This window comes from Oncorhynchus clarkii, chromosome 4 (assembly GCF_045791955.1).
Source record: "Oncorhynchus clarkii lewisi isolate Uvic-CL-2024 chromosome 4, UVic_Ocla_1.0, whole genome shotgun sequence".
In the NCBI taxonomy this organism is placed as follows: domain Eukaryota; kingdom Metazoa; phylum Chordata; class Actinopteri; order Salmoniformes; family Salmonidae; genus Oncorhynchus; species Oncorhynchus clarkii.
In genome coordinates this window covers 84,709,896-84,736,196 of record NC_092150.1, presented here as the reverse complement: position 1 = coordinate 84,736,196, position 26,301 = coordinate 84,709,896, and the positions used below count along the sequence as shown (strand labels likewise).

The window sequence follows — 26,301 nt, the reverse complement described above, 5'->3', positions numbered from 1 at the left end:
TCTTCCTTCAGGGCCGTGATACTCAGTGACCTGATTCACAACACATCAATCTGATTGTGATACACTGAAGACACTACTTAAGCATCCAGTGAGTGTGTGAGTGTGTTATAAGCATCGCAGGCATGACTTCATGTCAGGATGAGGGAGGATTTAAACACAGCAACAGTGAGGTAACCACAACAACAATAATAGTTTAGTCATATGGTGACACATATGGTGCGGTGTGTCTGTCCACCAAAAAGCCAGTCGGTCAGACTCTGTCATATGGTGACACATATGGTGTCTGTCCACCAAAAAGCCAGTCGGTCAGACTCTGTCATATGGTGACACATATGGTGTCTGTCCACCAAAAAGCCAGTCGGTCAGACTCTGTCATATGGTGACACATATGGTGTCTGTCCACCAAAAAGGGGCCACTCAGGCCTTGACTGAATCCATCTAGAGGGGCAGGGCCACTCAGGCCTTGACTGAATCCATCTAGAGTGGCAGAGCCACTCAGGCCTTGACTGAATCCATCTAGAGGGGCAGGGCCACTCAGGCCTTGACTGAATCCATCTAGAGGGGCAGGGCCACTCAGGCCTTGACTGAATCCATCTAGAGGGGCAGGGCCACTCTGGCCTTGACTGAATCCATCTAGAGGGGCAGGGCCACTCAGGCCTTGACAGCATCACTGTCCAACGTCTCTTGTGTTATGATGTAGTTCTGTCTGTCTGAACGGTCTGTCTGTCTGAATGACCTGTATGTCTGAACGGTCTGTCTGTCTGAACGGTATGTCTGTCTGTCTGAACGGTATGTCTGTCTGTCTGAACGGTATGTCTGTCTGTCTGAACGGTATATCTGTCTGTCTGAATTGTATGTCTGTCTGAATAGCTGTCTGTCTGTTTCAGACCCATATAGGGATGGCTCTGCTTTCTTAGTCCCTACTGCTGGTGCAAAGTCTAATTCCACCTTATCCGATGCATTCAACATCCCAGCTCAAGCTTGGCTGGTATGGCCCATTGGTGAGTATAACAGGTGAATGACAGGTGAGTATAACAGGTATATGACAGGTGATAATAACAGGTGTGTGACAGGTGAGTATAACAGGTGTATGACAGGTGAGTATAACAGGTGAATGACAGGTGAGTATAACAGGTATATGACAGGTGAGTATAACAGGTGTATGACAGGTGAGTATAACAGGTGTATGACAGGTGAGTATAACAGGTGTATGACAGGTGAGTATAACAGGTGAATGACAGGTGAGTATAACAGGTGAATGACAGGTGAGTATAACAGGTATATGACAGGTGAGTATAACAGGTATATGACAGGTGAGTATAACAGGTGAATGACAGGTGAGTATAACAGGTGAATGACAGGTGAGTATAACAGGTGAATGACAGGTGAGTATAACAGGTGTATGACAGGTGAGTATAACAGGTGTATGACAGGTGAGTATAACAGGTGAATGACAGGTGAGTATAACAGGTATATGACAGGTGAGTATAACAGGTGTATGACAGGTGAGTATAACAGGTGTATGACAGGTGAGTATAACAGGTGTATGACAGGTGAGTATAACAGGTGTATGACAGGTGAGTATAACAGGTGTATGACAGGTGAGTATAACAGGTGAATGACAGGTGAGTATAACAGGTATATGACAGGTGAGTATAACAGGTGTATGACAGGTGAGTATAACAGGTGTATGACAGGTGAGTATAACAGGTGTATGACAGGTGAGTATAACAGGTGTATGACAGGTGAGTATAACAGGTGTATGACAGGTGAGTATAACAGGTGAATGACAGGTGAGTATAACAGGTATATGACAGGTGAGTATAACAGGTGTATGACAGGTGAGTATAACAGGTGTATGACAGGTGAGTATAACAGGTGTATGACAGGTGAGTATAACAGGTATATGACAGGTGAGTATAACAGGTGAATGACAGGTGAGTATAACAGGTGTATGACAGGTGAGTATAACAGGTGTATGACAGGTGAGTATAACAGGTGAATGACAGGTGAGTATAACAGGTATATGACAGGTGAGTATAACAGGTGAATGACAGGTGAGTATAACAGGTGTATGACAGGTGAGTATAACAGGTGAATGACAGGTGAGTATAACAGGTGTATGACAGGTGAGTATAACAGGTATATGACAGGTGAGTATAACAGGTGAATGACAGGTGAGTATAACAGGTGTATGACCTTCGACTTACCACAGAGTCCATTAGGGATGCTCCTGTGATGGTGTGGTGCTGACAGGTCATCCATGGACCTCCTCTGGAAGGTGCCTCCCAGCTTGCCCTCCCTTTCCGCGGGCAGCTTGTGTATGTGGTTGTGGCTGCTGTGGTTGTGGTGGTGGTCGGGACTACCTGCACTCCCAGTGCTGGAGGTACTACTGCCATCCCCGACATCCCGAACTGTCCCAGTCCCGCCATTCAGGTTGGTGAGGCTGGACTGGGAGTCTATGGAGCTCCGGGAACCGACTCCGTTCCTCTCCTCATCCAGCATGAGGATGATCTCCTTCAGGTCCATGTTCTCCCGCACCACCCTCTCCTGGTTGGTCTCGAGCTCTTTGAGCTTTAGCTGGTAGGTACCCACCTCCTTCCACATGGCACTTGCGGAGTACCGGCCAAACCGCTGCCACTCCCGGGACAGCTTCTTGCCCTTCTGCCGGTCGTCATCCAGGAAGCAGCAGAGCTCGCGCAGCTCGTTGTTGTCGTCCTGGAGCTTCTGGTTGATCTCCTTCAGGTTGCGGATCTCGTGCAGGTGCACCTGCAGCCTCCGGTTAACGTCTTTCATCATGTTGCCGTGGTCGATCATTAGGTTCATCTTCTCGTTGTCCAGCCTCCGTAGGCGCTTGACCAGCTCCTCCTTGCCGCATCGCAGCAGCTCTTCATCCGGTAGCTGATTCAGGTCTGGCTCTTTGGGTCCCTCCGGCAGGTTTTTAGCCATGTCTCCCAGCGTGGTCTGTGCTTTCTCCTCGGTCAGATATAACAGGAGGGCAGTAAGCTGGATGTTTAGGCTAAACTAACCGAGTCTCAATTGCGGAATTGTATTGAAATGTGAATACATGATACGGAAATAAAGGTGGCACCTCGGATCAAAAAGTTGAATGAATCAAATGAAAATGCGATGTTGTCTACGTCAACCATTCAGAAGTGGCAGCATGCAGTACACCCTCACCTGTCGTTCAAAAAAATGACTCGAGCTTGGTATTTGCAATTATTCTTTATCTTTGCATTTGTTCATAAATCGTGTCTATAACGTGTAAATATTGGTAACATCCCGACAAAAAAACAAGTGGATGTTTACCGATCAAAGCTCCATCACGTATCCCTCGCGCTGAGAACTGTCAGAGGAATCCTCCGCATTCCAACATTGCATGTGTAAATCCTGTTATGCACGTATGAAAGAAATCATCAAAAATTATTAACAATTCTGCTTCAAATCGAACATAAATATGCGTTTGGAAACGTTTTTATAAAAAACGAATTAATAGCACTCTATTTACTATTGCCGCATGTTGCATTTCCGAGACAACAGAAACGAATGGCTTTTACAACCGACACAGTGCTCGAGCTCTTTCAAAAATAAGCCTATTTCCCCGAAGTGGTGAGCGCCTGCACGCGCAGCAGAGTGAATACCGGAGCTCGCTGGGAATTAGCACGGTCCTTCACTGTTTCACTGTAGTGCGTACTCGGGTTTGAAAAGGTTCAAGAAGCTCTCGATCAAGACAGCCAATCAAGAGGCAGGCCTGATCGTGCCTGCTCCACGCAATGGATGTCACGGCCTTCTTAAAGGGCCAGTAAGGAACTTCACTTCACACGTTATGAAAGACATGAAAATTCATTATTTTCTTATAATTAAAAATGTATACATTTATCAATAAATGATAAAACAGAATAATTTATAAAATAGACCACTATTCTTCATTTTTTTAAACATTTTTTTAATTAAACTTTATTTAGCTAGGAAAGTCAGTTAATAAGAGCAAATTCTTATTTACAATGAAGGCCGACCCCGGTCAAACCCTAACAACGCCGGGCCAATTGTGCACCACCCTATGGGACTCCCAACCACGGCCGGTTGTGATACAGCCTGGAATCGAACCAGGGTCTGTAGTGACGCCTCTAGCACCGAGATGCATCATTTATAGCTATGTGACCTGTTATTATCGTGTTATAAACATATTATAAACATGGTTTGGCCTAATAACCTATAGCACTATAATAAAGCACTATCTCCTGCTTTCAGTCTGCAGAATGTCTTAATCCTTTTAATTGCTATGTGAAAATGATGATAGCTTTAGTGTACACTTCCTTGCCCTGGCATGTTGACCCAATTCAAACAATGGATACACTGTTTCCAAACGTTGTACTAATTACTGAATCATCAAAGCTGAGGCGGCAGAGGAAAGAAATGTTACACTTGATTGAGTTTTCACAATGCAACCCATCATAAAACTCTAAGTAGAATTCTTCCACTTGCAATTCAGTCAACAGCAATTCATTCAACATGTATTTAAAATGACACTCATCTAGAGGTCACGAGTGTAAGCAAGAAAGTGGCAAAACATGAATGGTCTTTATTTCGCGGGTTTACAGCGACACCTTGTGGACAAAAGTATTATTATTTTCTGGGGCTCAGTGATTTTGGCTAAATGATTCTACTAAAACCGTCTACATTTACTAAAACAGAAGAACTGAGGTAATAATGTTGATTCGAAAGTTCACCGAAAGTTCACCGGAATTTCACAGATCTATGCGTCTCAAGCAACACTTTTTTTGGTTACTACATGATTCCATATGTGTTATTTCATAGTGTTAATGTCTTCACTATTATTCTACAATGTAGAAAATAGTAAAAATAAAGAAAAACCATTGAATGAGTAGGTGTGTCCAAACTTTTGACAGGTACTGTATATTGAATAAAAATATAAACAGAACATGTAAAGTGTTGGTTCCATGTTTCATGAGCTGAAATAAAAGATCCCAGAAATGTTATTTCTCTCAAATGTGGTGCAAAAATGTGTTTATATCCCTGCTAGTAAGAATTTCTCCTTTGCCAAGATAATCCATCCACCTGACAGATGTGGCATATCAAGAAGCTGCTTAAACAGCATGATCATTACACAGCGGCACCTTGTTCTGGGGACAATAAAAGGCCACTCTAAAATTTGTAGTTTTGTCACACAACACGAGATGCCACAGATGTCTCAAGTTTTGAGGGATTGTGCAATTGGCGTACCAACTACTGGAATGTCCACCAGAGCTTTTGCCAGAGAATTGAATGTTAATTTCTCTACCAAAAGCTTATTCTGAATGGCTGGGCCTAGCTCCCAAGTGGGTGGGCCTATGGCCTCCCAGGCCCAGCCATGGCTGCGCCCCTGCCCAGTCATGTAAAATCCATAAATTAGGGCATAATGAATTTACTTCAATTGATTGATTTCCTTATATGAACTATAACTCAGTAAATCCATTGGAAAAGTTGCATTTGTATTTATATTTATGCAAATATATGCGCAAGATTGGTAAAACATTGATGATGTGTTCATCTTTTTTTTTAAGACAGTAAAGAAGAAAGACGGAATGAGTCGGATAAGAAATATGTTGAGTTGACAGACGAGGGCTAGTCATCTCCAGGTTCCAGTAGTCAGGCTGCGGCTGTCTGTCCTCGGTGTCTGATGCTACACACCACTCCGCTCTTTGGTCTCAGAGTGCCAGTGTCCAGGATGTCAAAGGACTGGCCAGGCAGCAGGCTGAAGTCAAACCTCTGGAGCAGCTTGGCCATCACTACCTTCGCCTCCATCTGCAAACAACAGAAGGAATCTGGTGTGAGCGTGTGTGTGTGTGTGTGTGTGTGTGTGTGTGTGTGTGTGTGTGTGTGTGTGTGTGTGTGAGCGTGTGTGTGTGTGTGTGTGTGTGTGTGTGTGTTTGTGTGTGTGTGTGTGTCTCACCTGTGCAAAGCTCTGTCCCAGACATGAGCGTGGTCCCAGGGCGAAGGGGTAGTAGCAGTAATAGGGCCTTCAGGACAGAAACAAACACAGCATCCATATCATGTCAGTTAGCTCATAATCAATAAACAATATTGGGTCACTTACTTGGCAGTGTCCGGATGGAACCTCTCTGGGTCAAACTTCAGCGGCTCCTCAAAGAACTTATCCAACCGTCCACAGACATATGAATTGAACTGTGAACAGACAAGATCGGGGCAAACGTAACATATGTGAGACAGCGTCAGATACAACAGTTAGAGTAGTGTACAGTAGAGACACACCAAAATAGTCAGTGAGGTGCTGACTAAAAGAAAAAACAACCTTGTAAATATGAACAAATATTTTTTATTCTTATTTTTTTTGTAGATAGTTTGGACACACCTACTCATTTTTTACAATTTTCTACATGGTAGAATAATAGTGAAAACATTAACACTTTGAAGTACAACATACTTGCCGAACGCTCTAAACACTAGGCTACCTGTCGCCACAATAACCAAAAAAAGTGTTAAACATATCAAAATAGATTTGAGATTCTTCAAAGTAGCCACCCTTTGTCTTGATGACAGCTTTTCACACTCTTTGCATTCTCTCAATCTATCTCTGAAGACCATCCAGTCCCATCCTTCAGCTCCCCTCAACCCCTACCATCTATCTCTGAAGACCATCCAGTCCCAGCCTTCAGCTACCCTCAACCCCACCCATCTATCTCTGAAGACCATCCAGTCCCAGCCTTTAGCTCCCCTCAACCCCTCCCATCTATCTCTGAAGACCATCCAGTCCCAGCCTTCAGCTCCCCTCAACCCCTCCCATCTCTCTCTGAAGACCATCCAGTCCCATCCTTCAGCTCCCCTCAACCCCTCCCATCTATCTCTGAAGACCATCCAGTCCCAGCCTTTAGCTCCCCTCAACCCCTCCCATCTATCTCTGAAGACCATCCAGTCCCAGCCTTCAGCTCCCCTCAACCCCTCCCATCTATCTCTGAAGACCATCCAGTCCCATCCTTCAGCTCCCCTCAACCCCTCCCATCTATCTCTGAAGACCATCCAGTCCCAGCCTTTAGCTCCCCTCAACCCCTCCCATCTATCTCTGAAGACCATCCAGTCCAATCCTTCAGCTCCCCTCAACCCCTCCCATCTATCTCTGAAGACCATTCAGTTTTGATTTCTAGCTGATATATATTTTTCCACTGTGATGTGATGTTTCACAATATGAACAAATATTACAAAAACACTTGACAGTGGTGTTGAGGTAACTCACAAAGCATGTGACTCCTGCTGGGATGGGGATGCCGTTGATGGTGATGTCATTGGGGATGAAGCGAGACGTACCTGGAGCCGTGGGATACAACCTCAGAGTCTCCTTCAACACCTGACGGGGTAGATGGATTATCCAACACAACATGTTGAGTTACCTGGCCTTAGACGTGAGGACTTGTCAGCTCCCTGAGATAATGCTTTGGCTTTCGCTCAGTGGACTAATACAAGAAGAGGCAATCTGGTACACAGATGACCCAGATGAAAACCTTGTATACACTACTGTTCAAAAGTTTGGGGTCACTTAGAAATGTCCTTGTTTTTTAAAGAAAAGCACATTTTTTTGTTCATTAAAATGACATCAAATTGATCATAAATACAGTGTAGACATTGTTAATGTTGTAAATGACTATTGTAGCTGGAAATTACTGATTTTTAATGGAATATCTACATAGGTGTAACAGTACTCGTCTTGACCGTCCCCTCGCCCATACCCGGGCCCATTATCAGCAACCATCACTCTGGTGTTCCAATGGCATGTTGTGTTAGATAATCCAAGGTTATAATTTTAAAAGGCTAATTGATCATTAGAAAACCCTTTGCAATTATGTTAGCACAGCTGAAAAATGTTGTGCTGATTAAAGAAGCAATTAAACTGGCCTTTTTTAGACTAGTTGAGTATCTGGAGAATCAGCATTTGTGGGTTCGATTACAGACTAAAAATGGCCAGAAACAAATAACTTTCTTCTGAAACTCATTAGTCTATTTTTGTTCTAAGAAATTAAGGCTATTTCATTCGAGAAATGGCCAAGAAACTGAAGATCTCGTACAACGCTGTGTACTACTCCCATCACAGAACAGCGCAAACTGGCCCTAACCAGAATAGAAAGAGGAGTGGGAGGCCCCGGTGCACAACTGAGCAAGAGAACAAGTACATTGGAGTGTCTAGTTTGAGAAACAGACGCCTCACAAGTCCTCAACTAGCAGCTTCATTAAATAGTACCCTCAAATCACCAGTCTCAACGTCAAGAGTGAAGAGGTGACTCCGGGATGCTGGCCTTCTAGGCAGAGTTGCAAAGAAAAAGCCATATCTCAAACTGGCCAATAAAAATAAAATATTAAGATAGGAAAAACAACAATAGTCATTTACAACATTAACAATGTCTACACTGTATTTCTGATCAATGTGATGTTATTTTAATGGACAAAAAATATGATTTTCTTTCAAAAACAAGGACATTTGTAAGTGACCATTTGTAAGTGACTTTCCCCTAACCCTACCACCCCTTCCCTAATTGGAGTAAACTAATGGACAACAATACTTAGGCTTCCACTTCCAGCTTAGAGCCTTTAGCTCCCCTCAACCCCTCCCATCTATCTCTGAAGACCATCCAGTCCCAGCCTTCAGCTCCCCTCAACCCCTCCCATCTATCTCTGAAGACCATCCAGTCCCATCCTTCAGCTCCCCTCAACCCCTCCCATCTATCTCTGAAGACCATCCAGTCCCAGCCTTCAGCTCCCCTCAACCCCTCCCATCTATCTCTGAAGACCATCCAGTCCCAGCCTTTAGCTCCCCTCAACCCCTCCCATCTATCTCTGAAGACCATCCAGTTCCAGCCTTTAGCTCCCCTCAACCCCTCCCATCTATCTCTGAAGACCATCCAGTCCTAGCCTTTAGCTCCCCTCAACCCCTCCCATCTATCTCTGAAGACCATCCAGTCCCAGCCTTTAGCTCCCCTCAACTCCTCCCATCTATCTCTGAAGACCATTCAGTTTTGATTTCTATTTGCCATATATTTTTCAACTGTGAAGTGATGTTTCACAAATGTTCTGAACCTTTTTATTCTCGTAGTTTCTACAGATTGTAAATTAAAGATACACATTTTTGCTAAGAGTATTAATATACTATTGTTCGATTGATGATGGCTTTTCAAATCCCCCAGCAATGCTTTTTCCAGAGTTAGCTCCAACTAAGTGTTGCAATTATTCAGCCATTCCTGAACCTGCGAACAAAAACAAGCTACATATGGGCAGTACCAAAACAAGTGATCTAATGATTCTGTCACTACAGTTAATATAGTATAAAACCTATCAATTAAGTCACTGTACCTGAGACAGGTAGGTCATTTTCCCCAGGTCATCAAAGCTGATTTCCTGTTTCACCCCGATGACGTCATCTACTTCTTGCTTCGCACTGGAGAAGTTATAGACACCAAGAAACTCAACCAAAGTATTTTTTTAATTATGGAAATCATTAATAAACAAAGAGGTATGATAAATCTACCCTGATTGATTTGATATTGACAAATGTTCCAAATATTCTGCATTTGGTGTTTTTTGTAATGATGTAAGTGACCATTGTGCTGTTGTTGCTGTTAGAAATACTAAGACAAACCCACGCTTTATTCGTAAGAGAAATTTGAAGAGTTTTAATGAGCAGGCTTTCTTTCATGATTTGTTTTATTTTGACTGAAGCAAAATTGAGCTTATTCCTGATGTGGAAACTGCCTGGAAATTCCTTCATGATGTTTTTTTCCAAACAGTAAACAAACATGCCCCATTCCGCAGGTTCAGGGTTAAAGGGTGGGATAATCCATGGTTTTCTTCTGAGCTGCCTTGTATTATTCACGACAGTAATCTAGCCTGGGCTAAAGCAAGGAAATCATGTTCTGATGCCGAACGGCTTATTTTTAGGCAGTTATGAAACAAGTGTTCTTTTCTTCTCAGGAAGGCCAAGTCTGAATATTTTATGTCTGTTACCACTGATAACCTGAATGACCCTAGAAAGTTTTGGAAGGCTATTACGTCTATGTCTGGTAACAGTAATGTTAATGAATTACCGTCATGTGTTTTGAAGGACTCTGTTGCTGTATATGACAAAACTGAAATGCTGAATTGTTTCAATGAGCACTTTGTATCATCTGGTAGGCTGTTTGACTCAGTGTCCTGTGTCTCTGTACAACCCTGTGTGGATGAACCAGCGAGAGCTGGTCAAACTTTTAGCTTTTTGCCATTCTCAGTGCAGGAGGTACATAAAGCCCTAAAATCCTTAGATCACAGAAGGCCTGCAGGTCCTGATCTTCTTGATCCCTGCTTTTTAAATCTGGCAGCTGTTTTCATATCTGAACCACTTACATATCTGTTCAATCTAACCCTGGAATGTAATGATATTCCAAAGATCTGGAAATCAGCATTTGTCCTACCACTTTTAAAAGGGGGAAATCCAACTCTTTTAAATAATTATAGGTCAATCCCAAAGCTGTCACCCCTGGTGAAAATACTTGAAACCCTTGTGAGTCATCAGCTAAAATAGTTTTTATATACTAACTCTATTTTATCAATGTACCAATCGGGCTTCAGGAAGAAGCATTACAATTACAGCAGCCATGAAGGTTTTCAATTATATCACTGAAGCCATTGACAAAAAACAGCACTGTGTCTCACTTTTTATTGATCTCTCTAAGGCTTTTGATACAGTTGATCATGCTATACTAAGGCAGAGATTGTCGAGTGTAGGTCTTTCGGAGCATGCAGTTGCATGGTTTGCTAACTATCTGTCTGATAGAACTCAGTGCACTCAATTTGATGGGTTTATGTCTGTTAAATTGTCTGTCTGTAATGGTGTGCCCCAGGGCTCTGTACTTGGTCCCCTCTTATTCGCTATTTATATCAATAATTCAGACAAAAATGTGCAAAATGCGCAACTTCACTTTTATGCTGATGATACTGTTTTTATTGTTGTGCTTCATCTCTCACAAAGCTTTCCAGAACTTGCAAACTGATTTTTATACTGTTCAACATACCTTGTGTCAATTGAAGCTTATCCTCAATACTGACAAAACTAAACTAATGGTGTTTTCTAAAGCAATAAATAGATCTCTGAATCTTTCACCTATTACTACCTGTCATATAAATATCTTGGAATTTTAATTGATGACGGCCTCTCTTTTAAATTGTATATTCAACAACTTACAAAACATTGAAGCTGAAGCTGGGATTGAATCTTTTGAAGCCAGAAGGAGGCTAGTATCAGCTACATTTATGCCTTTACTAGACTATGGGGATATTTTATATATGAATGCTTCCGCTCAGTGTTTGAGATCAATTGACACTCTTTACCATGGCACTTTCAGATTTATTTTAAACTGCAAGACCCTTACGCACCACTGCACTTTGTATACCAGGGTTGGCTGGCCTTCTCTAGTCACTCGTAGGCTCAGTCACTGGTATACTTTTATTTACAAAGCCATTTTGGGTTTACTACCTTTTTAATTGGCCATTATTATTTGTTCAGAAATGTGGTGGGTACTCTCTTCGTTCGCTGGACTTTATCCTGCTAACTGTTCCAAATGTCCGAACTGAATCTGGTAAAAGGGCTTTTATGTACTCTGCGCCATCGTCTTGGAACGCCTTACAAAATACTTTTAAACTGGAAGAACTTGTCCTGGTTGGTGTTTTTAAATCACTGATGAAGGATTTTGAGACTGATTCCTCCACCTGTCAATGTTTTTAATTTGCTGTTTTATGATTTTGTTATACTCTTGTGAATTCTATGGTTTTTACTAGATTACTTGTAGTTTTTCATGTTGTCTGTCTGTAATTGTGTGATGACTTGGTGCTGCCTATCTTGGCCAGGACGCTTTTGAAAAAGAGATTTCAAATCTCAATGAGCCCTTTCTGGTTAAACAAAGGTTAAATGAAATGAAATAATAAGACCTACTTGGCCAATATCTCTGGCAGCCTTCCCAGTTCCATGACAGCAAAAGCTAGTTGATTGGCTGTTGTCTCTTGACCTTTCAAGAGGAAGACAAAAGAGTAAAGGCTGTTTTACTCCAGCTGCTGAATCTTGAATTGTGTGTGGAATTGTTTTCATGGAGACCCACCCGCAACGAATAACGTTACAAAGTTGTCCAGCATAAGCTCCTCATCTTCATTGTCTTTGTTTTCCTCTGAAATGATGAATATATACAAGTTTACAGCATTGAGACAATTATGCTACTGAACCTCATCAATAACATGACTGTTTTAGCTGACAACGTCACATGCAGAGCCACAAAGTAAAAAGTCTCCAATGTTAGCCTGGTCCCAGATCTGTTTGTGATGTCTTGTCTTGCCAACTCTTGCCAACATTGGTAGGAGTTGATAAGACAGCACAAACAGATCTGGGACCAGGCTACTACAACGTGCCTTTGCCAGCCGTCTTGAGGATCTGTGTCAGGATATCTTTAGGGACATCCTCGCCATTTTGGATGGCCATTTTCCTCTCGTTGATCCACCGTCTGCCTGTCGAACGCAATAGCTGAACGGACGCTTTCACCTCGTTGATGAACTTCTTGTTCTTTGGGTAGAGCTAATATGACATTCAACAAAATGTAATTGTTAGATTAGGGAAATAGGAAATTCCACCATATTTACAGGCCATCTAGGGACTGATGCTATGCAGTTTATGAAGCATTGTGGTGCAGTACATCTGTCTGTTGATGATTCAGTGTGCCAATGTTTTGACTGTACGTGTGCTTATAAAATAAATACATTAAGGATGCCATCCAGGGCTCTACGGTGTGGCAGAGCCGGACATTGACCCCACTGATAGAACTTGTGCCCCCCCCAGTTTTGTTTCCCCATAAACATAACAAATTATATATGAAATACCCTGCCCGGTTTTGCCAGTTTTGCCAGTTTTGCCAGTTTTGCCAGTTTTGCCAGTTTTGCCAGTAGCTCAGACCAGGGAAAAGAGGCTATATGCCGTGTGTGCGTTCATGATCTGAGGAGGGGGGAGGGAAGGAGGATGCAATGCTGTCATATTTAGTAGTTAAAATCCTCGAACGCATTCTGATTGGGCACCTAGCCATTCAATGTCATAAGGTACCGCCTTCATTACCTAACTAGCTAGCCAGGTATTATCTGTAGCTGTCTGCAAATGTAAACCACTTTTTCCCCCCTCTGTGTACCTTATTTATTTTTCAGAGAGGGGAAAAAGTGGTTTACTTTTGCAGACAGCTACAGATAATAACTGGCTAGCTAGTTGGCTTCGTAACGGGCTAGCTTTGTTAAGTTATGGTAGCGGCGCGCTGAATAATTATAGCTAGTTGGCTAAGCTTTGATGAGCATGGATATCCAAAATGGCCAGGGACTGCCAAGAGCAAAACAAAATGATGACCAGCATGTCAAGAGGGAGGCCAAGCTCACCGAGCAGCCTACAGCAGGCCTGACCATGAGGTTGAGGACCCTAGCATCAAATATAATACCCACCCACCCCTCATGCCACATGCTGACCAACAACATGGAGAAGAGCCAGGGCCTAGCACCATCAGGACGAGGGTAACATCACAACAAGCACCTGCACCTCCGTTACCCTGACGACCTGATGTAAACGCAAATAATCTGTTGTGAAGGGATGGGGATGCATGGGATAATGACAAGCAGTAGTTAAGGCAAAGATTTTTTTTTGCATATTTTCGTTAGGGAACGCCTACTCTGTGAAGTGCTCGTGTGCAATAACTAAATTCACCTTTGCACTCCTTCTAAACAATCCAATATTTTACAAGATCAAATACTTAATCAAATGTGTAGAATGTGGAAACGCCAAGCGGAGGCTTCACATTTATACACCGGTGAAATATCTGTCTCAATGTTTTATCTGTGGTTCAGGTGTTTGGGTTTCTCGTCTCTGGTTGTTTGGACGTATCAGCATTGGGAAAAGGCGGTGCTTCACTTCACACGGATCAGAAGGGAGAGGCTTTGCTGAGAATGTCCTTTAGTAAAGGTGGAGAATTCGCACACCGGAACTCTCAATTTATAACGCAGCTGACCAAATTACACAAGATTTTTGTTCTGGGTTAACCAAGATTATGTCACTACTTACCTGGAAGGTGGAGTCTCTGACATAGTGGACCATTCCCTTCAGACACATCTCTATGGCTTTGGGGAACGGAGTGTCACTCTCCTTCAACAGATCAAGATCCACTCCAAACGCCACCTACAGGTAGAAACACTGATTAACAACATTGATGATGATAGATTTATTATGTTCATGTTTCAGATCAAGTTTATTAGCATAATAATACCTGACCAGCAGCAACTCTGAGTCCTAGTTATGCATTATAATGGCTAGCTCGCTGGCTTGGCTGCCTAATAGCTAGATTACACTGTAGCTTGCATAATAACCATGTAAGTCAATTGTCGTAACCTGAAAATGTGTCACTTTGACTGGTTCTCCTGTTTGTCATGAAGACAGCTTTATGTGAAATATTAAACTGGTAGGGGTAGTGGGTTGATCTGGGGGGTAACAGGAATGACCATTCGTTACCTTGGTGATGATATCCAGGGTCACAAGGTTGAACATTTGGTGCATGTTGGCGGCTGTGTTGGTGTCAGCCATGTCTGCCAGTTTATCCATCAGACGCTCTGCCCGCTCGTTGAACGCACCCATCTGACCACGTAGGTACCTGGCAATACACAGCACGATGGATGGATGGATGGATGGATGGGTGGATGGTTGGATGGGTGGGTGGGTGGGTGGGTGGGTGGGTGGGTGGGTGGGTGGGTGGATGGGTGGGTGTGTGGATGGGTGGGTGGATGGGTGGGTGGGTGTGGGTGGGTGGGTGGATTGGTTGACTGACAGACAGACAGACAGACTGATCCATTGATCAATAGATTGTTGAAGTGAAATAGAGAAGTGTCTTACAGACTGCTGAAGGCAGGGTCCATGATCCTTCGCTGTTTGTACCACGCATCATGATTATGAGCCGTAATCAGACCACTTCCCAGAAACCTGCGGAAAAGCAGGACAACAGAGTATTTACTGTACCCTGACACTGAATCCACTTGCCAATGACCAAGGGGTCCAGTTGTAATGTGGAGGTGGCTTAATGTAAGTCAGACAGCATTCAGCTTGAATGTATTGGAAAATATTGTACCGATCGAAACGTCAACACAATAAAAAAACACAGATGTAATGGTACGAAGTCGGCGGCTGTAATTGTTATATGTTGATATAGCATAAATCACACAACATATTCAGGAATCACCTCTGTCCAAACAGGTTGAAAAGACCCTTGTAGACCAGTGAGTCTTTGGGATACTTTGGTGACATCAGCACTTCCTGTGGCGAAAAAGCAAAATGTCTGTTTAGTTTGTGGAGGAAATGGAATGGGCACTTTATTTTAGGATAGAGAACAGACAGAAATTACTGGGTATTTTCTTTGTAAAATAGTACAAAGAAATGGACAGATGCTTAACTGCTTCCCTTAAACCAGATGTGTGTAATATTCAGGCACAGGTTTACCTTGGTGGTATCAGGGCAGGTGACAAACAGCATCACAATGTGCATACCGTTGATACGGTACACCGGTCCATATGTCCTAGACCTGTCAAAGACACAATAGATTACACTAAATAGAATGTAAAATGTCCCAAGACAACTTGGTTGGTGTGTGTGTGTGTGTCTTGGCCACCAACACCACTGCTCCATGGCATTCAGCTCACCATTCCAGGAATTTGTCGTGGATAACTCGACCGTTGCTAATTTCCATCAGGATTGCGGAATGTCCGAATATAAAACTGTGGGATAACAAGAGACGTTTATTGCATAACTGACAAATAAGGACGTTATGTTGAGTCATCCCTTCAACCAAGTTCACTCAGTGAAAACGCAAAAGACCGGTGAAACAGCGACCCCTGTCGGTTATTAAGGATAACTTTTCTCTAGTTTCTCTGATCCTTATGTAACTCAATATACATAGTTGAAAATAACTTCCAGCTACAGTATTTAAAATAAATGTTCAGGTTACATAATAATGTCTTACCTGTCCCTTGGTGGTCCCGGTATGTGATCATATTTCAAATGAATATATTTTATGTACAGACAAAAACAGAGAAATACGATCAAAATCAAAGCAAGTAGGCACATAAGAACATAACCAATCCAACCTGCAATCAAATGAAAAAGTGCCATATTGCAGTAGACTAGCTAGCTCGGTGACCCTACAAGCAGGGTATGTAGTCTGCTTTTGGACTGAATTTGGTCACCCGTAGTACTATGCCGCGTTCACGTCATAGTCGAAACTCGGAAATGTATAACTAGGTAAATGGTTGTTGTTATACACATGCCGCGTTCACGAATCAGCAAAATTGACATTTCCGAGTGTCCTAGTTCCGATATATGAACGCGCACTAGTAGTCGACTTGTCTGCCTTTATGGTTTTACTGTGTTCGTGACCAATTTCCGGGGTTTGCTGTCTGTATAACAGGAACTAGAGACACTAAAGACTACCTACGTGCTTACTAAATTACGCATTTGGCTCTATAGCTCAGTGGCAGAGCACTGGTCTTGTAAACCAGGGGTCGCGAGTTCGATCCTCGCTGGAGCCTAGATATAATATATATTTTCTGCCACACGGGTATGCTGGGACCGAGTAGAAGAGAGCCTAGAATATGATATCGTCTTGATAAATATCTGATATATTTTGCACACATTTGAACCCCATGGGTGAAATTTTAAACACGTGTTGACTGCAAGTGTAAGAATGCAAGTTAGATTTACCGTATATAACGACTCCCACATCACTGCAGTCGGCTGCTACAGACCGCGCTCGGCTTCGGGAGACGCACTCTCTTTCTGATGTCCTGCACAAGCTAAATGACTCTGAATTCATTATTGTAGGAGATTTGAACTGGGACATGCTTACATCTGTATCGGACTCTTTTAAAGACCTGTGTGACTCTCTGAATCTCACTCAATGAATTAATGCGCCTACAAGACCAAATATCAGAGCACCTAAGAAATCAACGCTATTGGACATTATTCTAAGGAAATGATGTCAGTGTTCACTGTGCAATTGTTTGCGTTAGAAATACATAAATGATCAAAGCCAAATATGTTTTAAATATAGTTTAGACCGTTTGATGAGCAAGCGTTCTCACATGATCTGTACCATAATATAGACAGAGTAAGTCTGATTATTGATGCTGACACTGCCTGGAACTATTTTTATGTGAAATTTGTGTCCATTTGTGATAAGCATGCCCCTGTGAAGAAATTTAGAATCAGTGGAAGGGACAATCCTTGGTTTTTAGATAACTTGGCAGAATTAATTAGAAAGAGAAATGTCTCTTGGGCTCAAGCTAGACATACAAATGCTTCTGTTGACTGGGCCTCCTTCAGAGCACTAAGAAACAAATGTACAGGATTGATCAGGAAGTCCAAATCAGATGTCTATCTAAATGCAGTCACAGAGAACCTAAACAACCCTACCAAGTTCTGGAAGCTAATCAGATCAGTGTCAGGTTCTAATGTCTCCTCGGACCTTCCTGACTTAATGATGGATTCTAATGAAGTGAAGGATAAAGCCTCTGACCTTCCTGACTTAATGATGGATTCTAATGAAGTGAAGGATACAGCCTCTGACCTTCCTGACTTAATGATGGATTCTAATGAAGTGAAGGATAAAGCCGATATTGTAGGTGATTTTAACAAGCTCTTTGTAACTGTTGGTTCAGGTGTTGATAATGGTGGGTCCCAGGCCTCTAATGTCAGCTCTGTTACAGTCAACTATGATATAGGCCCTCGTGTCAACCATTTTAACATTAAGCCTGTTTCTTATGCTGAGGTCAATAAAGCACTAAAGGCAATAGACACTAAAACGTCTACAGGTCCAGACAACCTGGATCCCCTACCTCTTAAAGATAGCAGCTGGTGTTATTACTGAACCTGTGGCACACATTTTCAACTTGAGTCTCCTGACCAATTCCATACCCAGCATTTGGAAATCAGTTCATGTCCTTCCGCTGCTAAAGGGTGGAGATCCCTCAGACGCTAATTATTACATTGAAATTGGGTTTTTATTTTCATAATAAAGCTTGCTTTCAGCTTATGGCTAGAAAGAAGCTTGTTCAGGCCACTTCTCTCTGTAATTGATTACGGTGACTTGTTGTATCCGATACTATCTTTTGCATCTTAGCCTATGCTGCTCTGTCATTGCTCATCCATATATTTATATTTATATATTCTTATTCCATTCCTCTAGTTAGATGTGTTTGTATTAGGTATTTGTTGTGGAATTGTTAGATATTACTTGTTAGATATTGCTGTCGTAACTAGAAGCACAAGCATTTCGCTACACTCGCAATAACATCTGCTAACCATGTGTATGTGACCAATACAATTTGATTTAATGCATGCAGCCTCCTCTGTCTTACAGAGACTGGACTGCTTATAATGCTTTATTACAAATTCCAAGTAACTCACCCACCATTTGCACATTGTACCAAATGGTAGATTGGACCTCACTTTATATGCGCAAAAAGTTCAATTTGTATGTGTTCATCTACAAAGCGCTTTTGGGTAAACTCCCTCTTTACCTCTGTAGTCTGTTCTCCTTCACCACCAGCAGGTAAACTCCCTCTTTACCTCTGTAGTCTGGTCTCCTTCACCACCAGCAGGTAAACTCCCTCTTTACCTCTGTAGTCTGTTCTCCTTCACCACCAGCAGGTAAACTCCCTCTTTACCTCTGTAGTCTGGTCTCCTTCACCACCAGCAGGTAAACTCCCTCTTTACCTCTGTAGTCTGTTCTCCTTCACCACCAGCAGGTAAACTCCCTCTTTACCTCTGTAGTCTGGTCTCCTTCACCACCAGCAGGTAAACTCCCTCTTTACCTCTGTAGTCTGGCCTCCTTCACCACCAGCAGGTAAACTCCCTCTTTACCTCTGTAGTCTGGTCTCCTTCACCACCCGCAGGTAAACTCCCTCTTTACCTCTGTAGTCTGGCCTCCTTCACCACCAGCAGGTAAACTCCTTCTTTACCTCTGTAGTCTGGTCTCCTTCAGCACCAGCAGGTAAACTCCCTCTTTACCTCTGTAGTCTGGTCTCCTTCAGCAGCAGCAGGTAAACTCCCTCTTTACCTCTGTAGTCTGGTCTCCTTCAGCAGCAGCAGGTAAACTCCCTCTTTACCTCTGTAGTCTGGTCTCCTTCACCACCAGTAGGTAAACTCCCTCTGTAGTCTGGTCTCCTTCACCACCAGCAGGTAAACTCCCTCTTTACCTCTGTAGTCTGGTCTCCTTCACCACCAGCAGGTAAACTCCCTCTGTAGTCTGGTCTCCTTCACCACCAGCAGGTAAACTCCCTCTTTACCTCTGTAGTCTGGTCTCCTTCACCACCAGCAGGTAAACTCCCTCTTTACCTCTGTAGTCCGGTCTCCTTCACCACCAGCAGGTAAACTCCCTCTGTAGTCTGGTCTCCTTCACCACCAGCAGGTAAACTCCCTCTTTACCTCTGTAGTCTGATCTCCTTCACCACCAGCAGGTAAACTCCCTCTGTAGTCTGGTCTCATTCACCACCAGCAGGTAAACTCCCTCTTTACCTCTGTAGTCTGGTCTCCTTCACCACCAGCAGGTAAACTCCCTCTTTACCTCTGTAGTCTGGTCTCCTTCACCACCAGCAGGTAAACTCCCTCTTTACCTCTGTAGTCTGGTCTCCTTCACCACCAGCAGGTAAACTCCCTCTTTACCTCTGTAGTCTGGTCTCCTTCACCACCAGCAGGTAAACTCCCTCTTTACCTCTGTAGTCTGGTCTCCTTCACCACCAGCAGGTAAACTCCCTCTTTACCTCTGTAGTCTGGTCTCCTTCACCACCAGCAGGTAAACTCCCTCTTTACCTCTGTAGTCTGGTCTCCTTCACCACCAGCAGGTAAACTCCCTCTTTACCTCTGCAGTCTGGTCTCCTTCACCACCAGCAGGTAAACTCCCTCTTTACCTCTGTAGTCTGGTCTCCTTCAGCAGCAGCAGGTAAACTCCCTCTTTACTTCTGTAGTCTGGTCTCCTTCACCACCAGCAGGTAAACTCCCTCTTTACCTCTGTAGTCTGGTCTCCTTCACCACCAGCAGGTAAACTCCCTCTTTACCTCTGTAGTCTGGTCTCCTTCAGCACCAGCAGGTAAACTCCCTCTTTACCTCTGTAGTCTGGTCTCCTTCAGCAGCAGCAGGTAAACTCCCTCTTTACCTCTGTAGTCTGGTCTCCTTCACCACCAGCAGGTAAACTCCCTCTTTACCTCTGTAGTCTGGTCTCCTTCACCACCAGCAGGTAAACTCCCTCTGTAGTCTGGTCTCCTTCACCACCAGCAGGTAAACTCCCTCTTTACCTCTGTAGTCTGGTCTCCTTCACCACCAGCAGGTAAACTCCCTCTTTACCTCTGTAGTCTGGTCTCCTTCACCACCAGCAGGTAAACTCCCTCTTTACCTCTGTAGTCTGGTCTCCTTCACCACCAGCAGGTAAACTCCCTCTTTACCTCTGTAGTCTGGTCTCCTTCACCACCAGCAGGTAAACTCCCTCTGTAGTCTGGTCTCATTCACCACCAGCAGTTAAACTCCCTCTTTACCTCTGTAGTCTGGTCTCCTTCACCACCAGCAGGTAAACTCCCTCTTTACCTCTGTAGTCTGGCCTCCTTCACCACCAGCAGGTAAACTCCCTCTTTACCTCTGTAGTCTGGCCTCCTTCACCACCAGCAGGTAAACTCCCTCTTTACCTCTGTAGTCTGGCCTCCTTCACCACCAGCAGGTAAACTCCCTCTGTAGTCTGGTCTCCTTCACCACCAGCAGGTAAACTCCCTCTTTACCTCTGTAGTCTGGCCTCCTTCACCACCAGCAGGTAAACTCCCTCTTTACCTCTGTAGTCTGGCCTCCTTCACCACCAGCAGGTAAACTCCCTCTGTAGTCTGGCCTCCTTCACCACCAGCAGGTAAACTCCCTCTTTACCTCTGTAGTCTGGCCTCCTTCACCACCAGCAGGTAAACTCCCTCTGTAGTCTGGCCTCCTTCACCACCACCAGTTACCATTCCCGGTCTGCTAGGTGGTTGCTACTTAAAGTCCCCAGGACATTCACAGTATTAGGCTAGATTGCCTTCTCTTCTTGTGCACCAGACACATGGAAAAATCTACAATCCATGCTTCATCTAGATATGTTAGTACTACTGAATGACTTTTTTTAAATTATGGAAGACTCTGTTAAAGTGGAGTGTAAATGCTTTTTTTAGTCTGGATCTTGTTGTATTGTATTGCTGTATGTTTTAATGATGTAATGTATTGATTGTGTCTGCCTTCTTGGTCAGGTCTCCCTTGAAAAAGAGACTATGGGTCTCAATGGGCTTTTCCTGTTTAAATAAAGGTTAACTAAAAGTAAATCAAATTATGCTTCCATTGTTTAAACCAAGTGTGAAATGTCTTCTCTGTTCAGCTTCGATGTTACTGCACTGCATCTTAGTGTTAGAGGTGTCACTACAGAACCTGGTTCGATCCCGGGGGGGGAGTCCCATAGGGCGGCTCACAAATGGCACAGCGTCGCCCGGATTAGGGGAGGGTTTGGCCGGGGTAGGCCATCATTGTAAAATAAGAATTTGTTCATAACTGACTTGCCTAGTTAAATAATGGTTTAAAAAAAGTTCAGAAACTATGTATTCCTTGTTTGAATTGGGTCAAACACGCAAGTGCACAGATGTGTATAGCTTTCTTCATTTTAATATGTATTTAGTCAACATTTCAGTCAACTAAAAGCTTTATCATGGGTCTACAATAACAAATGAATAGGCCTAATCGTGTTTATAATATGTATATAACACAATAACAGGTCTGAGAGATGGAAGTGATAGATGCGAGAGTTTTGAGTCTCTTGTAGCCTGAGTTGCAAGGAGCTTTTTTAAAATCTTTGTTCCAACTTCCAACTTAAACGAGACAAGAGAGTATGACTCATGTGAACATACTGGATGCCATATAGCCTAGGCCTAACTGATGTGCCACATATACGGTACAAACTGCTCATGCATTTCCCTCTAGTAGAGGGTTGAATTATAATGTCCCATGTCTCTGAACTTCTAATCGAGTTACATCTCCATAGCCTCTCATCCACAGTTAGGCCTATGAGTGTGTGTGTGTGATTTCTCTTTGCCCATAGATTGAGTTGAGATCTCGTCTGCTCCAATGAAGAGCCAGGAAATTCCTTCTCTGGCTCAAAATAGGATCATTGTTATGCCAGTCAGGCGTAGAATTGTAGAGCAAACTAAACCCTCTCTTCACTGCCTAAAAAACCCTATCTATCCCTCTTGATTGGAGAGCAGAGCGGGCATCCCTCAGAAATGCAATTATACTCCTTATATCCAGTGGCTTATGGGTAATTCAAGGATAATTGTGGGAATCAATGGATATCAAGTGAGTTCAGAATAGCAATTCACCGTAGAGAAGGAGGAAGCAGCGACACAGACCAACATTGTAAATCAATGAACGTTTTTGCTCTTTGTGATTCTTCAAGGGAATAAAGTGCATCAGATAAAGTCTGTCATTGTTCCAGAAGAAAGGATATCTGCTTGAAAATCAAACCTGTAGCCTGCCTACGTCATGTCCTACTGGACATGTAAATACAACTATAATCCAGACAGAAGACAGAACAGCCAGTCCAGGTGAAAAGTACAGTGTTTTCAGATCAGTATGAATAAAGGACAGGAGAGGAGGACGCCTCTCTAGACTATTGAGAGGCGGCCCGAGGCTCAGTGATGTATTGATGTATGTCCAACAGAGGACGCCTCTCTAGACTATTGAGAGGCGGCCCGAGGCTCAGTGATGTATTGATGCATGTCCAACAGAGGACGCCTCTCTAGACTATTGAGAGGCGGCCCACGGCTCAGTGATGTATTGATGTATGTCCAACAGAGGACGCCTCTCTAGACTATTGAGAGGCGGCCCACGGCTCAGTGATGTATTGATGTATGTCCAACAGAGGACGCCTCTCTAGACTATTGAGAGGCGGCCCACGGCTCAGTGATGTATTGATGTATGTCCAACAGAGGACGCCTCTCTAGACTATTGAGAGGCGGCCCACGGCTCAGTGATGTATTGATGTATGTCCAACAGAGGACGCCTCTCTAGACTATTTAGAGGCGGCCCACGGCTCAGTGATGTATTGATGTATGTCCAACAGAGGACGCCTCTCTAGACTATTGAGAGGCGGCCCACGGCTCAGTGATGTATTGATGTATGTCCAACAGAGGACGCCTCTCTAGACTATTGAGATGCGGCCCACGGCTCAGTGATGTATTGATGTATGTCCAACAGAGGACGCCTCTCTAGACTATTGAGAGGCGGCCCACGGCTCAGTGATGTATTGATGTATGTCCAACAGAGGACGCCTCTCTAGACTATTGAGAGGCGGCCCACGGCTCAGTGATGTATTGATGTATGTCCAACAGAGGACGCCTCTCTAGACTATTGAGATGCAAGTATGTCCAACAGCAGGGGGCAGTCTCTGTTCCGTTTGGAAATTCCTTCCTTCCTAATGTCAAGCTGAGGGCCTTTGCACTGCCTCACTTCCACGGGCTAGTTAGGGCAGTGATTCTCAACTAGGGGTACTAGTACCTAGGACAGGGGTGGGCAGACCTTTTGGCTCAAAAGGCACACTGAGTTTTTGAAACCAATTGAAGGGCCACATACTATATGTATATATATATGACAAAACATGTGAAGCCTTTATTCATTTTCACATCGACACGCAACTACTTGTGTACATATGAACAGAACAATTCTACCCTTGTACCATCTCTACCCTTGTTTTTTGTGAACAGATTTTTCACAAAATGTATATCATTTATAACATCAGACACAGTCAAAAACACACACAGCTCCTGCATCTCTACCCTTGTAAAGTTCAATCAAACTTAGTCACAGTATGCAAACTTCTAAATATATACACTACCGTTCAAAAGTTTGGGTTCACTTCGAAATGTCCTTGTTTTTTTAAAGAAAAGCACATTTTTTGTCCATTCAAATAACATCAAATTGATCAGAAATACAGTGTAGACATTGTTAATGTTGTAAATGACTATTGTAGCTGAAAACGGCTGATTTTTTAATGGAATATCTACATACACTACACGTATAGAGGCCCATTATCAGCAACCATCACTCCTGTGTTCCAATGGCACGTTATATTAGCTAATCCAAGTATATAATTTTAAAAGGCTAATTGATCATTAGAAAACCCTTTTGCAACTATGTTAGCACAGCTGAAAACTGTTGTTCTGATTAAAGAAGCAATAAAACTGGCCTTTTTAGACTAGTTGAGTATCTGGAGCATCAGCATTTGTGGGTTCGATTACAGGCTCAAAATGGCCAGAAACAAATAACTTTCTTCTGAAACTGTAACGATCGTTGTCCTCCTCGGATGAGCAATAGGAAGAATCCAACCAAAACGCAGCGTGGTAAGTGTCCATGTTAATTTTAATAAATAAACTGAACACTGCAATAACCAAAAAACAACAAAGAGAGAGAGTGAACGAAACAAAACAGGTGAAGACACACAAAACAGAAAACAACTACCCACAAACACAGGTGGGAACAGGCTACCTAAGTATGGTTCTCAATCAGAGACAACGATAGACTCTGATTGGGAACCATACCAGGCCAAACACAGAAATACAAAACATAGAACAAAAACATAGAATGCCCACCCCAACTCACGCCTTGACCAAACCAAAAATAGAGACATGAAAAAGGAACTAAGGTCAGGACGTGACAGAAACTTGTCAGTCTATTCCTGTTCTGAGAAATTAAGGTTATTCCATGTGAGAAATTGCCAAGAAACTGAAGATCTCATAAAACGCTGTATATTACTCCCTTCACAGAACAGCGCAAACTGGATCTAACCAGAATTGAAAGAGGAGTGGGAGGGCCTGGTGCACAACTGAGCAAGACGACAAGTACATTAGAGTGTCTAGTTTGAGAAACAGACGCCACACAAGTCCTCAACTGGCAGCTTCATTAAATAGTACCCGCAAAACACCAGTCTCAACGTCAACAGTGAAGAGGCGACTTCGGGATGCTGGCCTTCTTAACTTCTCCTTCAAAGCACTGTCACATTGGATGTTGATGAGCTCCAATTGTGTCTGGTGGTGCTTTTTCACTGTCGAAAGACAGAGGGCCATGATACAAGCTCCAGCTCAGTCTCAATCTGGTGAAGTCTGAGAAGTGGCGGCAAAACTCAGCATGCAGGTCGAGCAAACTGTTAGTCTCAGTGCGGCACTGCTATTTGGGCGCGTTCAGTGTGGCGAGTGTCGGAAAATGAGCGAGAGACCGGCTGCTCATTTGTAATTCTTTCACGTTGGAATACAGTTCAATGCACAAAAACATCATTTCCCTGCAGTTTCACATTCAGACGCCCCAGTATGTCCACACCGAAAGCAAAGTCGCCCAGCAATTGTGTGTCTTTCAATTCGGAGAAGTCGTCAGCTTTACCAACCGTATCAAGGAACATACCTGTCTTCCCTCTCAGTTCCCACACAGGAAGAAACACTTTCCCCAGGCTTAGCCGTTCACATTTGAATGGTACAACAAGTCCTGGTGTTCTGCCTCTGTGTCATTGAGCAGCTGAATGAACTGATGATTGATAAGGCTCCTTGTCTGTATAAACTTGAACTGACGATGGATAAGCCTCCTTGTCTGTATAAAGTTGAACTGATGATGGATAAGCCTCCTTGCCTGTATAAAGTTGAACTGATGATGGATAAGTCTCCTTGCCCGTATAAAGTTGAACTGACGATGGATAAGTCTCCTTGCCGTATAAAGTTGAACTGATGATGGATAAGTCTCCTTGCCCGTATAAAGTTGAACTGATGATGGATAAGTCTCCTTGCCTGTATAAAGTTGAACTGATGATGGATAAGTCTCCTTGTCTGTATAAAGTTGAACTGACGATGGATAAGTCTCCTTGCCGTATAAAGTTGAACTGATGATGGATAAGTCTCCTTGCCGAATAAAGTTGAACTGACGATGGATAAGCCTGTATAAAGTTGAACTGACGATGGATAAGTCTCCTTGTCTGTATAAAGTTGAACTGATGATGGATAAGTCTCCTTGCCTGTATAAAGTTGAACTGATGATGGATAAGTCTCCTTGTCTGTATAAAGTTGACCTGACGATGGATAAGTCTCCTTGCCTGTATAAAGTTGACCTGACGATGGATAAGGCTCCTTGCCCGTATGAAGTTGACCTGATGATGGATAAGTCTCCTTGCCCGTATA

The 26,301-nt window shown here is 43.3% G+C and overlaps 2 protein-coding genes and 1 non-coding gene across 4 annotated transcripts in view; 1 reads left to right on the top strand and 2 right to left on the bottom strand.

The window, feature by feature from the left end:
* LOC139407386 (coiled-coil domain-containing protein 85C-A-like) overlaps positions 1 to 3,702 on the bottom strand; it is a 116,649-nt gene extending 112,947 nt beyond the window's left edge. The window contains exon 1 of one of the 2 annotated variants that reach the window (XM_071151128.1): positions 2,211 to 3,702. In XM_071151128.1, coding sequence (XP_071007229.1) covers positions 2,211 to 2,949 — 739 coding nt within the window. In that variant the 5' untranslated portion in view covers positions 2,950 to 3,702. The remainder of the gene's footprint in view (positions 1 to 2,210) is intronic. The other variant, XM_071151129.1, reaches the window with a different exon arrangement.
* Positions 3,703 to 4,562: 860 nt separating this feature from the next.
* LOC139407385 (cholesterol 24-hydroxylase-like) lies at positions 4,563 to 16,465 on the bottom strand. The gene is made up of 16 exons (XM_071151127.1): positions 16,056 to 16,465; positions 15,736 to 15,810; positions 15,536 to 15,617; positions 15,279 to 15,352; positions 14,936 to 15,022; positions 14,558 to 14,696; positions 14,114 to 14,227; positions 12,436 to 12,598; positions 12,132 to 12,197; positions 11,969 to 12,041; positions 9,358 to 9,442; positions 7,253 to 7,363; positions 6,098 to 6,186; positions 5,954 to 6,020; positions 5,382 to 5,805; positions 4,563 to 5,328 (listed from the first exon to the last, which is right to left on the bottom strand). The coding sequence occupies exons 1-15, from the start codon at positions 16,202 to 16,204 to the stop codon at positions 5,650 to 5,652; spliced, it is 1,530 nt and encodes a 509-aa protein (XP_071007228.1). The 5' UTR covers positions 16,205 to 16,465; the 3' UTR covers positions 4,563 to 5,328; positions 5,382 to 5,649.
* Positions 16,466 to 16,548: 83 nt separating this feature from the next.
* trnat-ugu (transfer RNA threonine (anticodon UGU)) lies at positions 16,549 to 16,620 on the top strand. The gene has a single exon. It is a non-coding gene; the product is annotated as a tRNA-Thr (tRNA).
* Positions 16,621 to 26,301: the final 9,681 nt, after the last annotated feature.

What these genes read in the sequence shown, in the direction of transcription:
- LOC139407385 (XM_071151127.1), bottom strand. Translation starts at nt 16,204, where the DNA reads ATGGCACTTTTTCATTTGATTGCAGGTTGGATTGGTTATGTTCTTATG. An exon ending in CCGGGACCACCAAGGGACAG is followed by an intron (nt 15,811 to 16,055) that starts GTAAGACATTAT and finishes GTTATCCCACAG; the next exon opens with TTTTATATTCGGACATTCCG. An exon ending in GACCCTGCCTTCAGCAGTCT is followed by an intron (nt 14,697 to 14,935) that starts GTAAGACACTTC and finishes GTGTATTGCCAG; the next exon opens with GTACCTACGTGGTCAGATGG.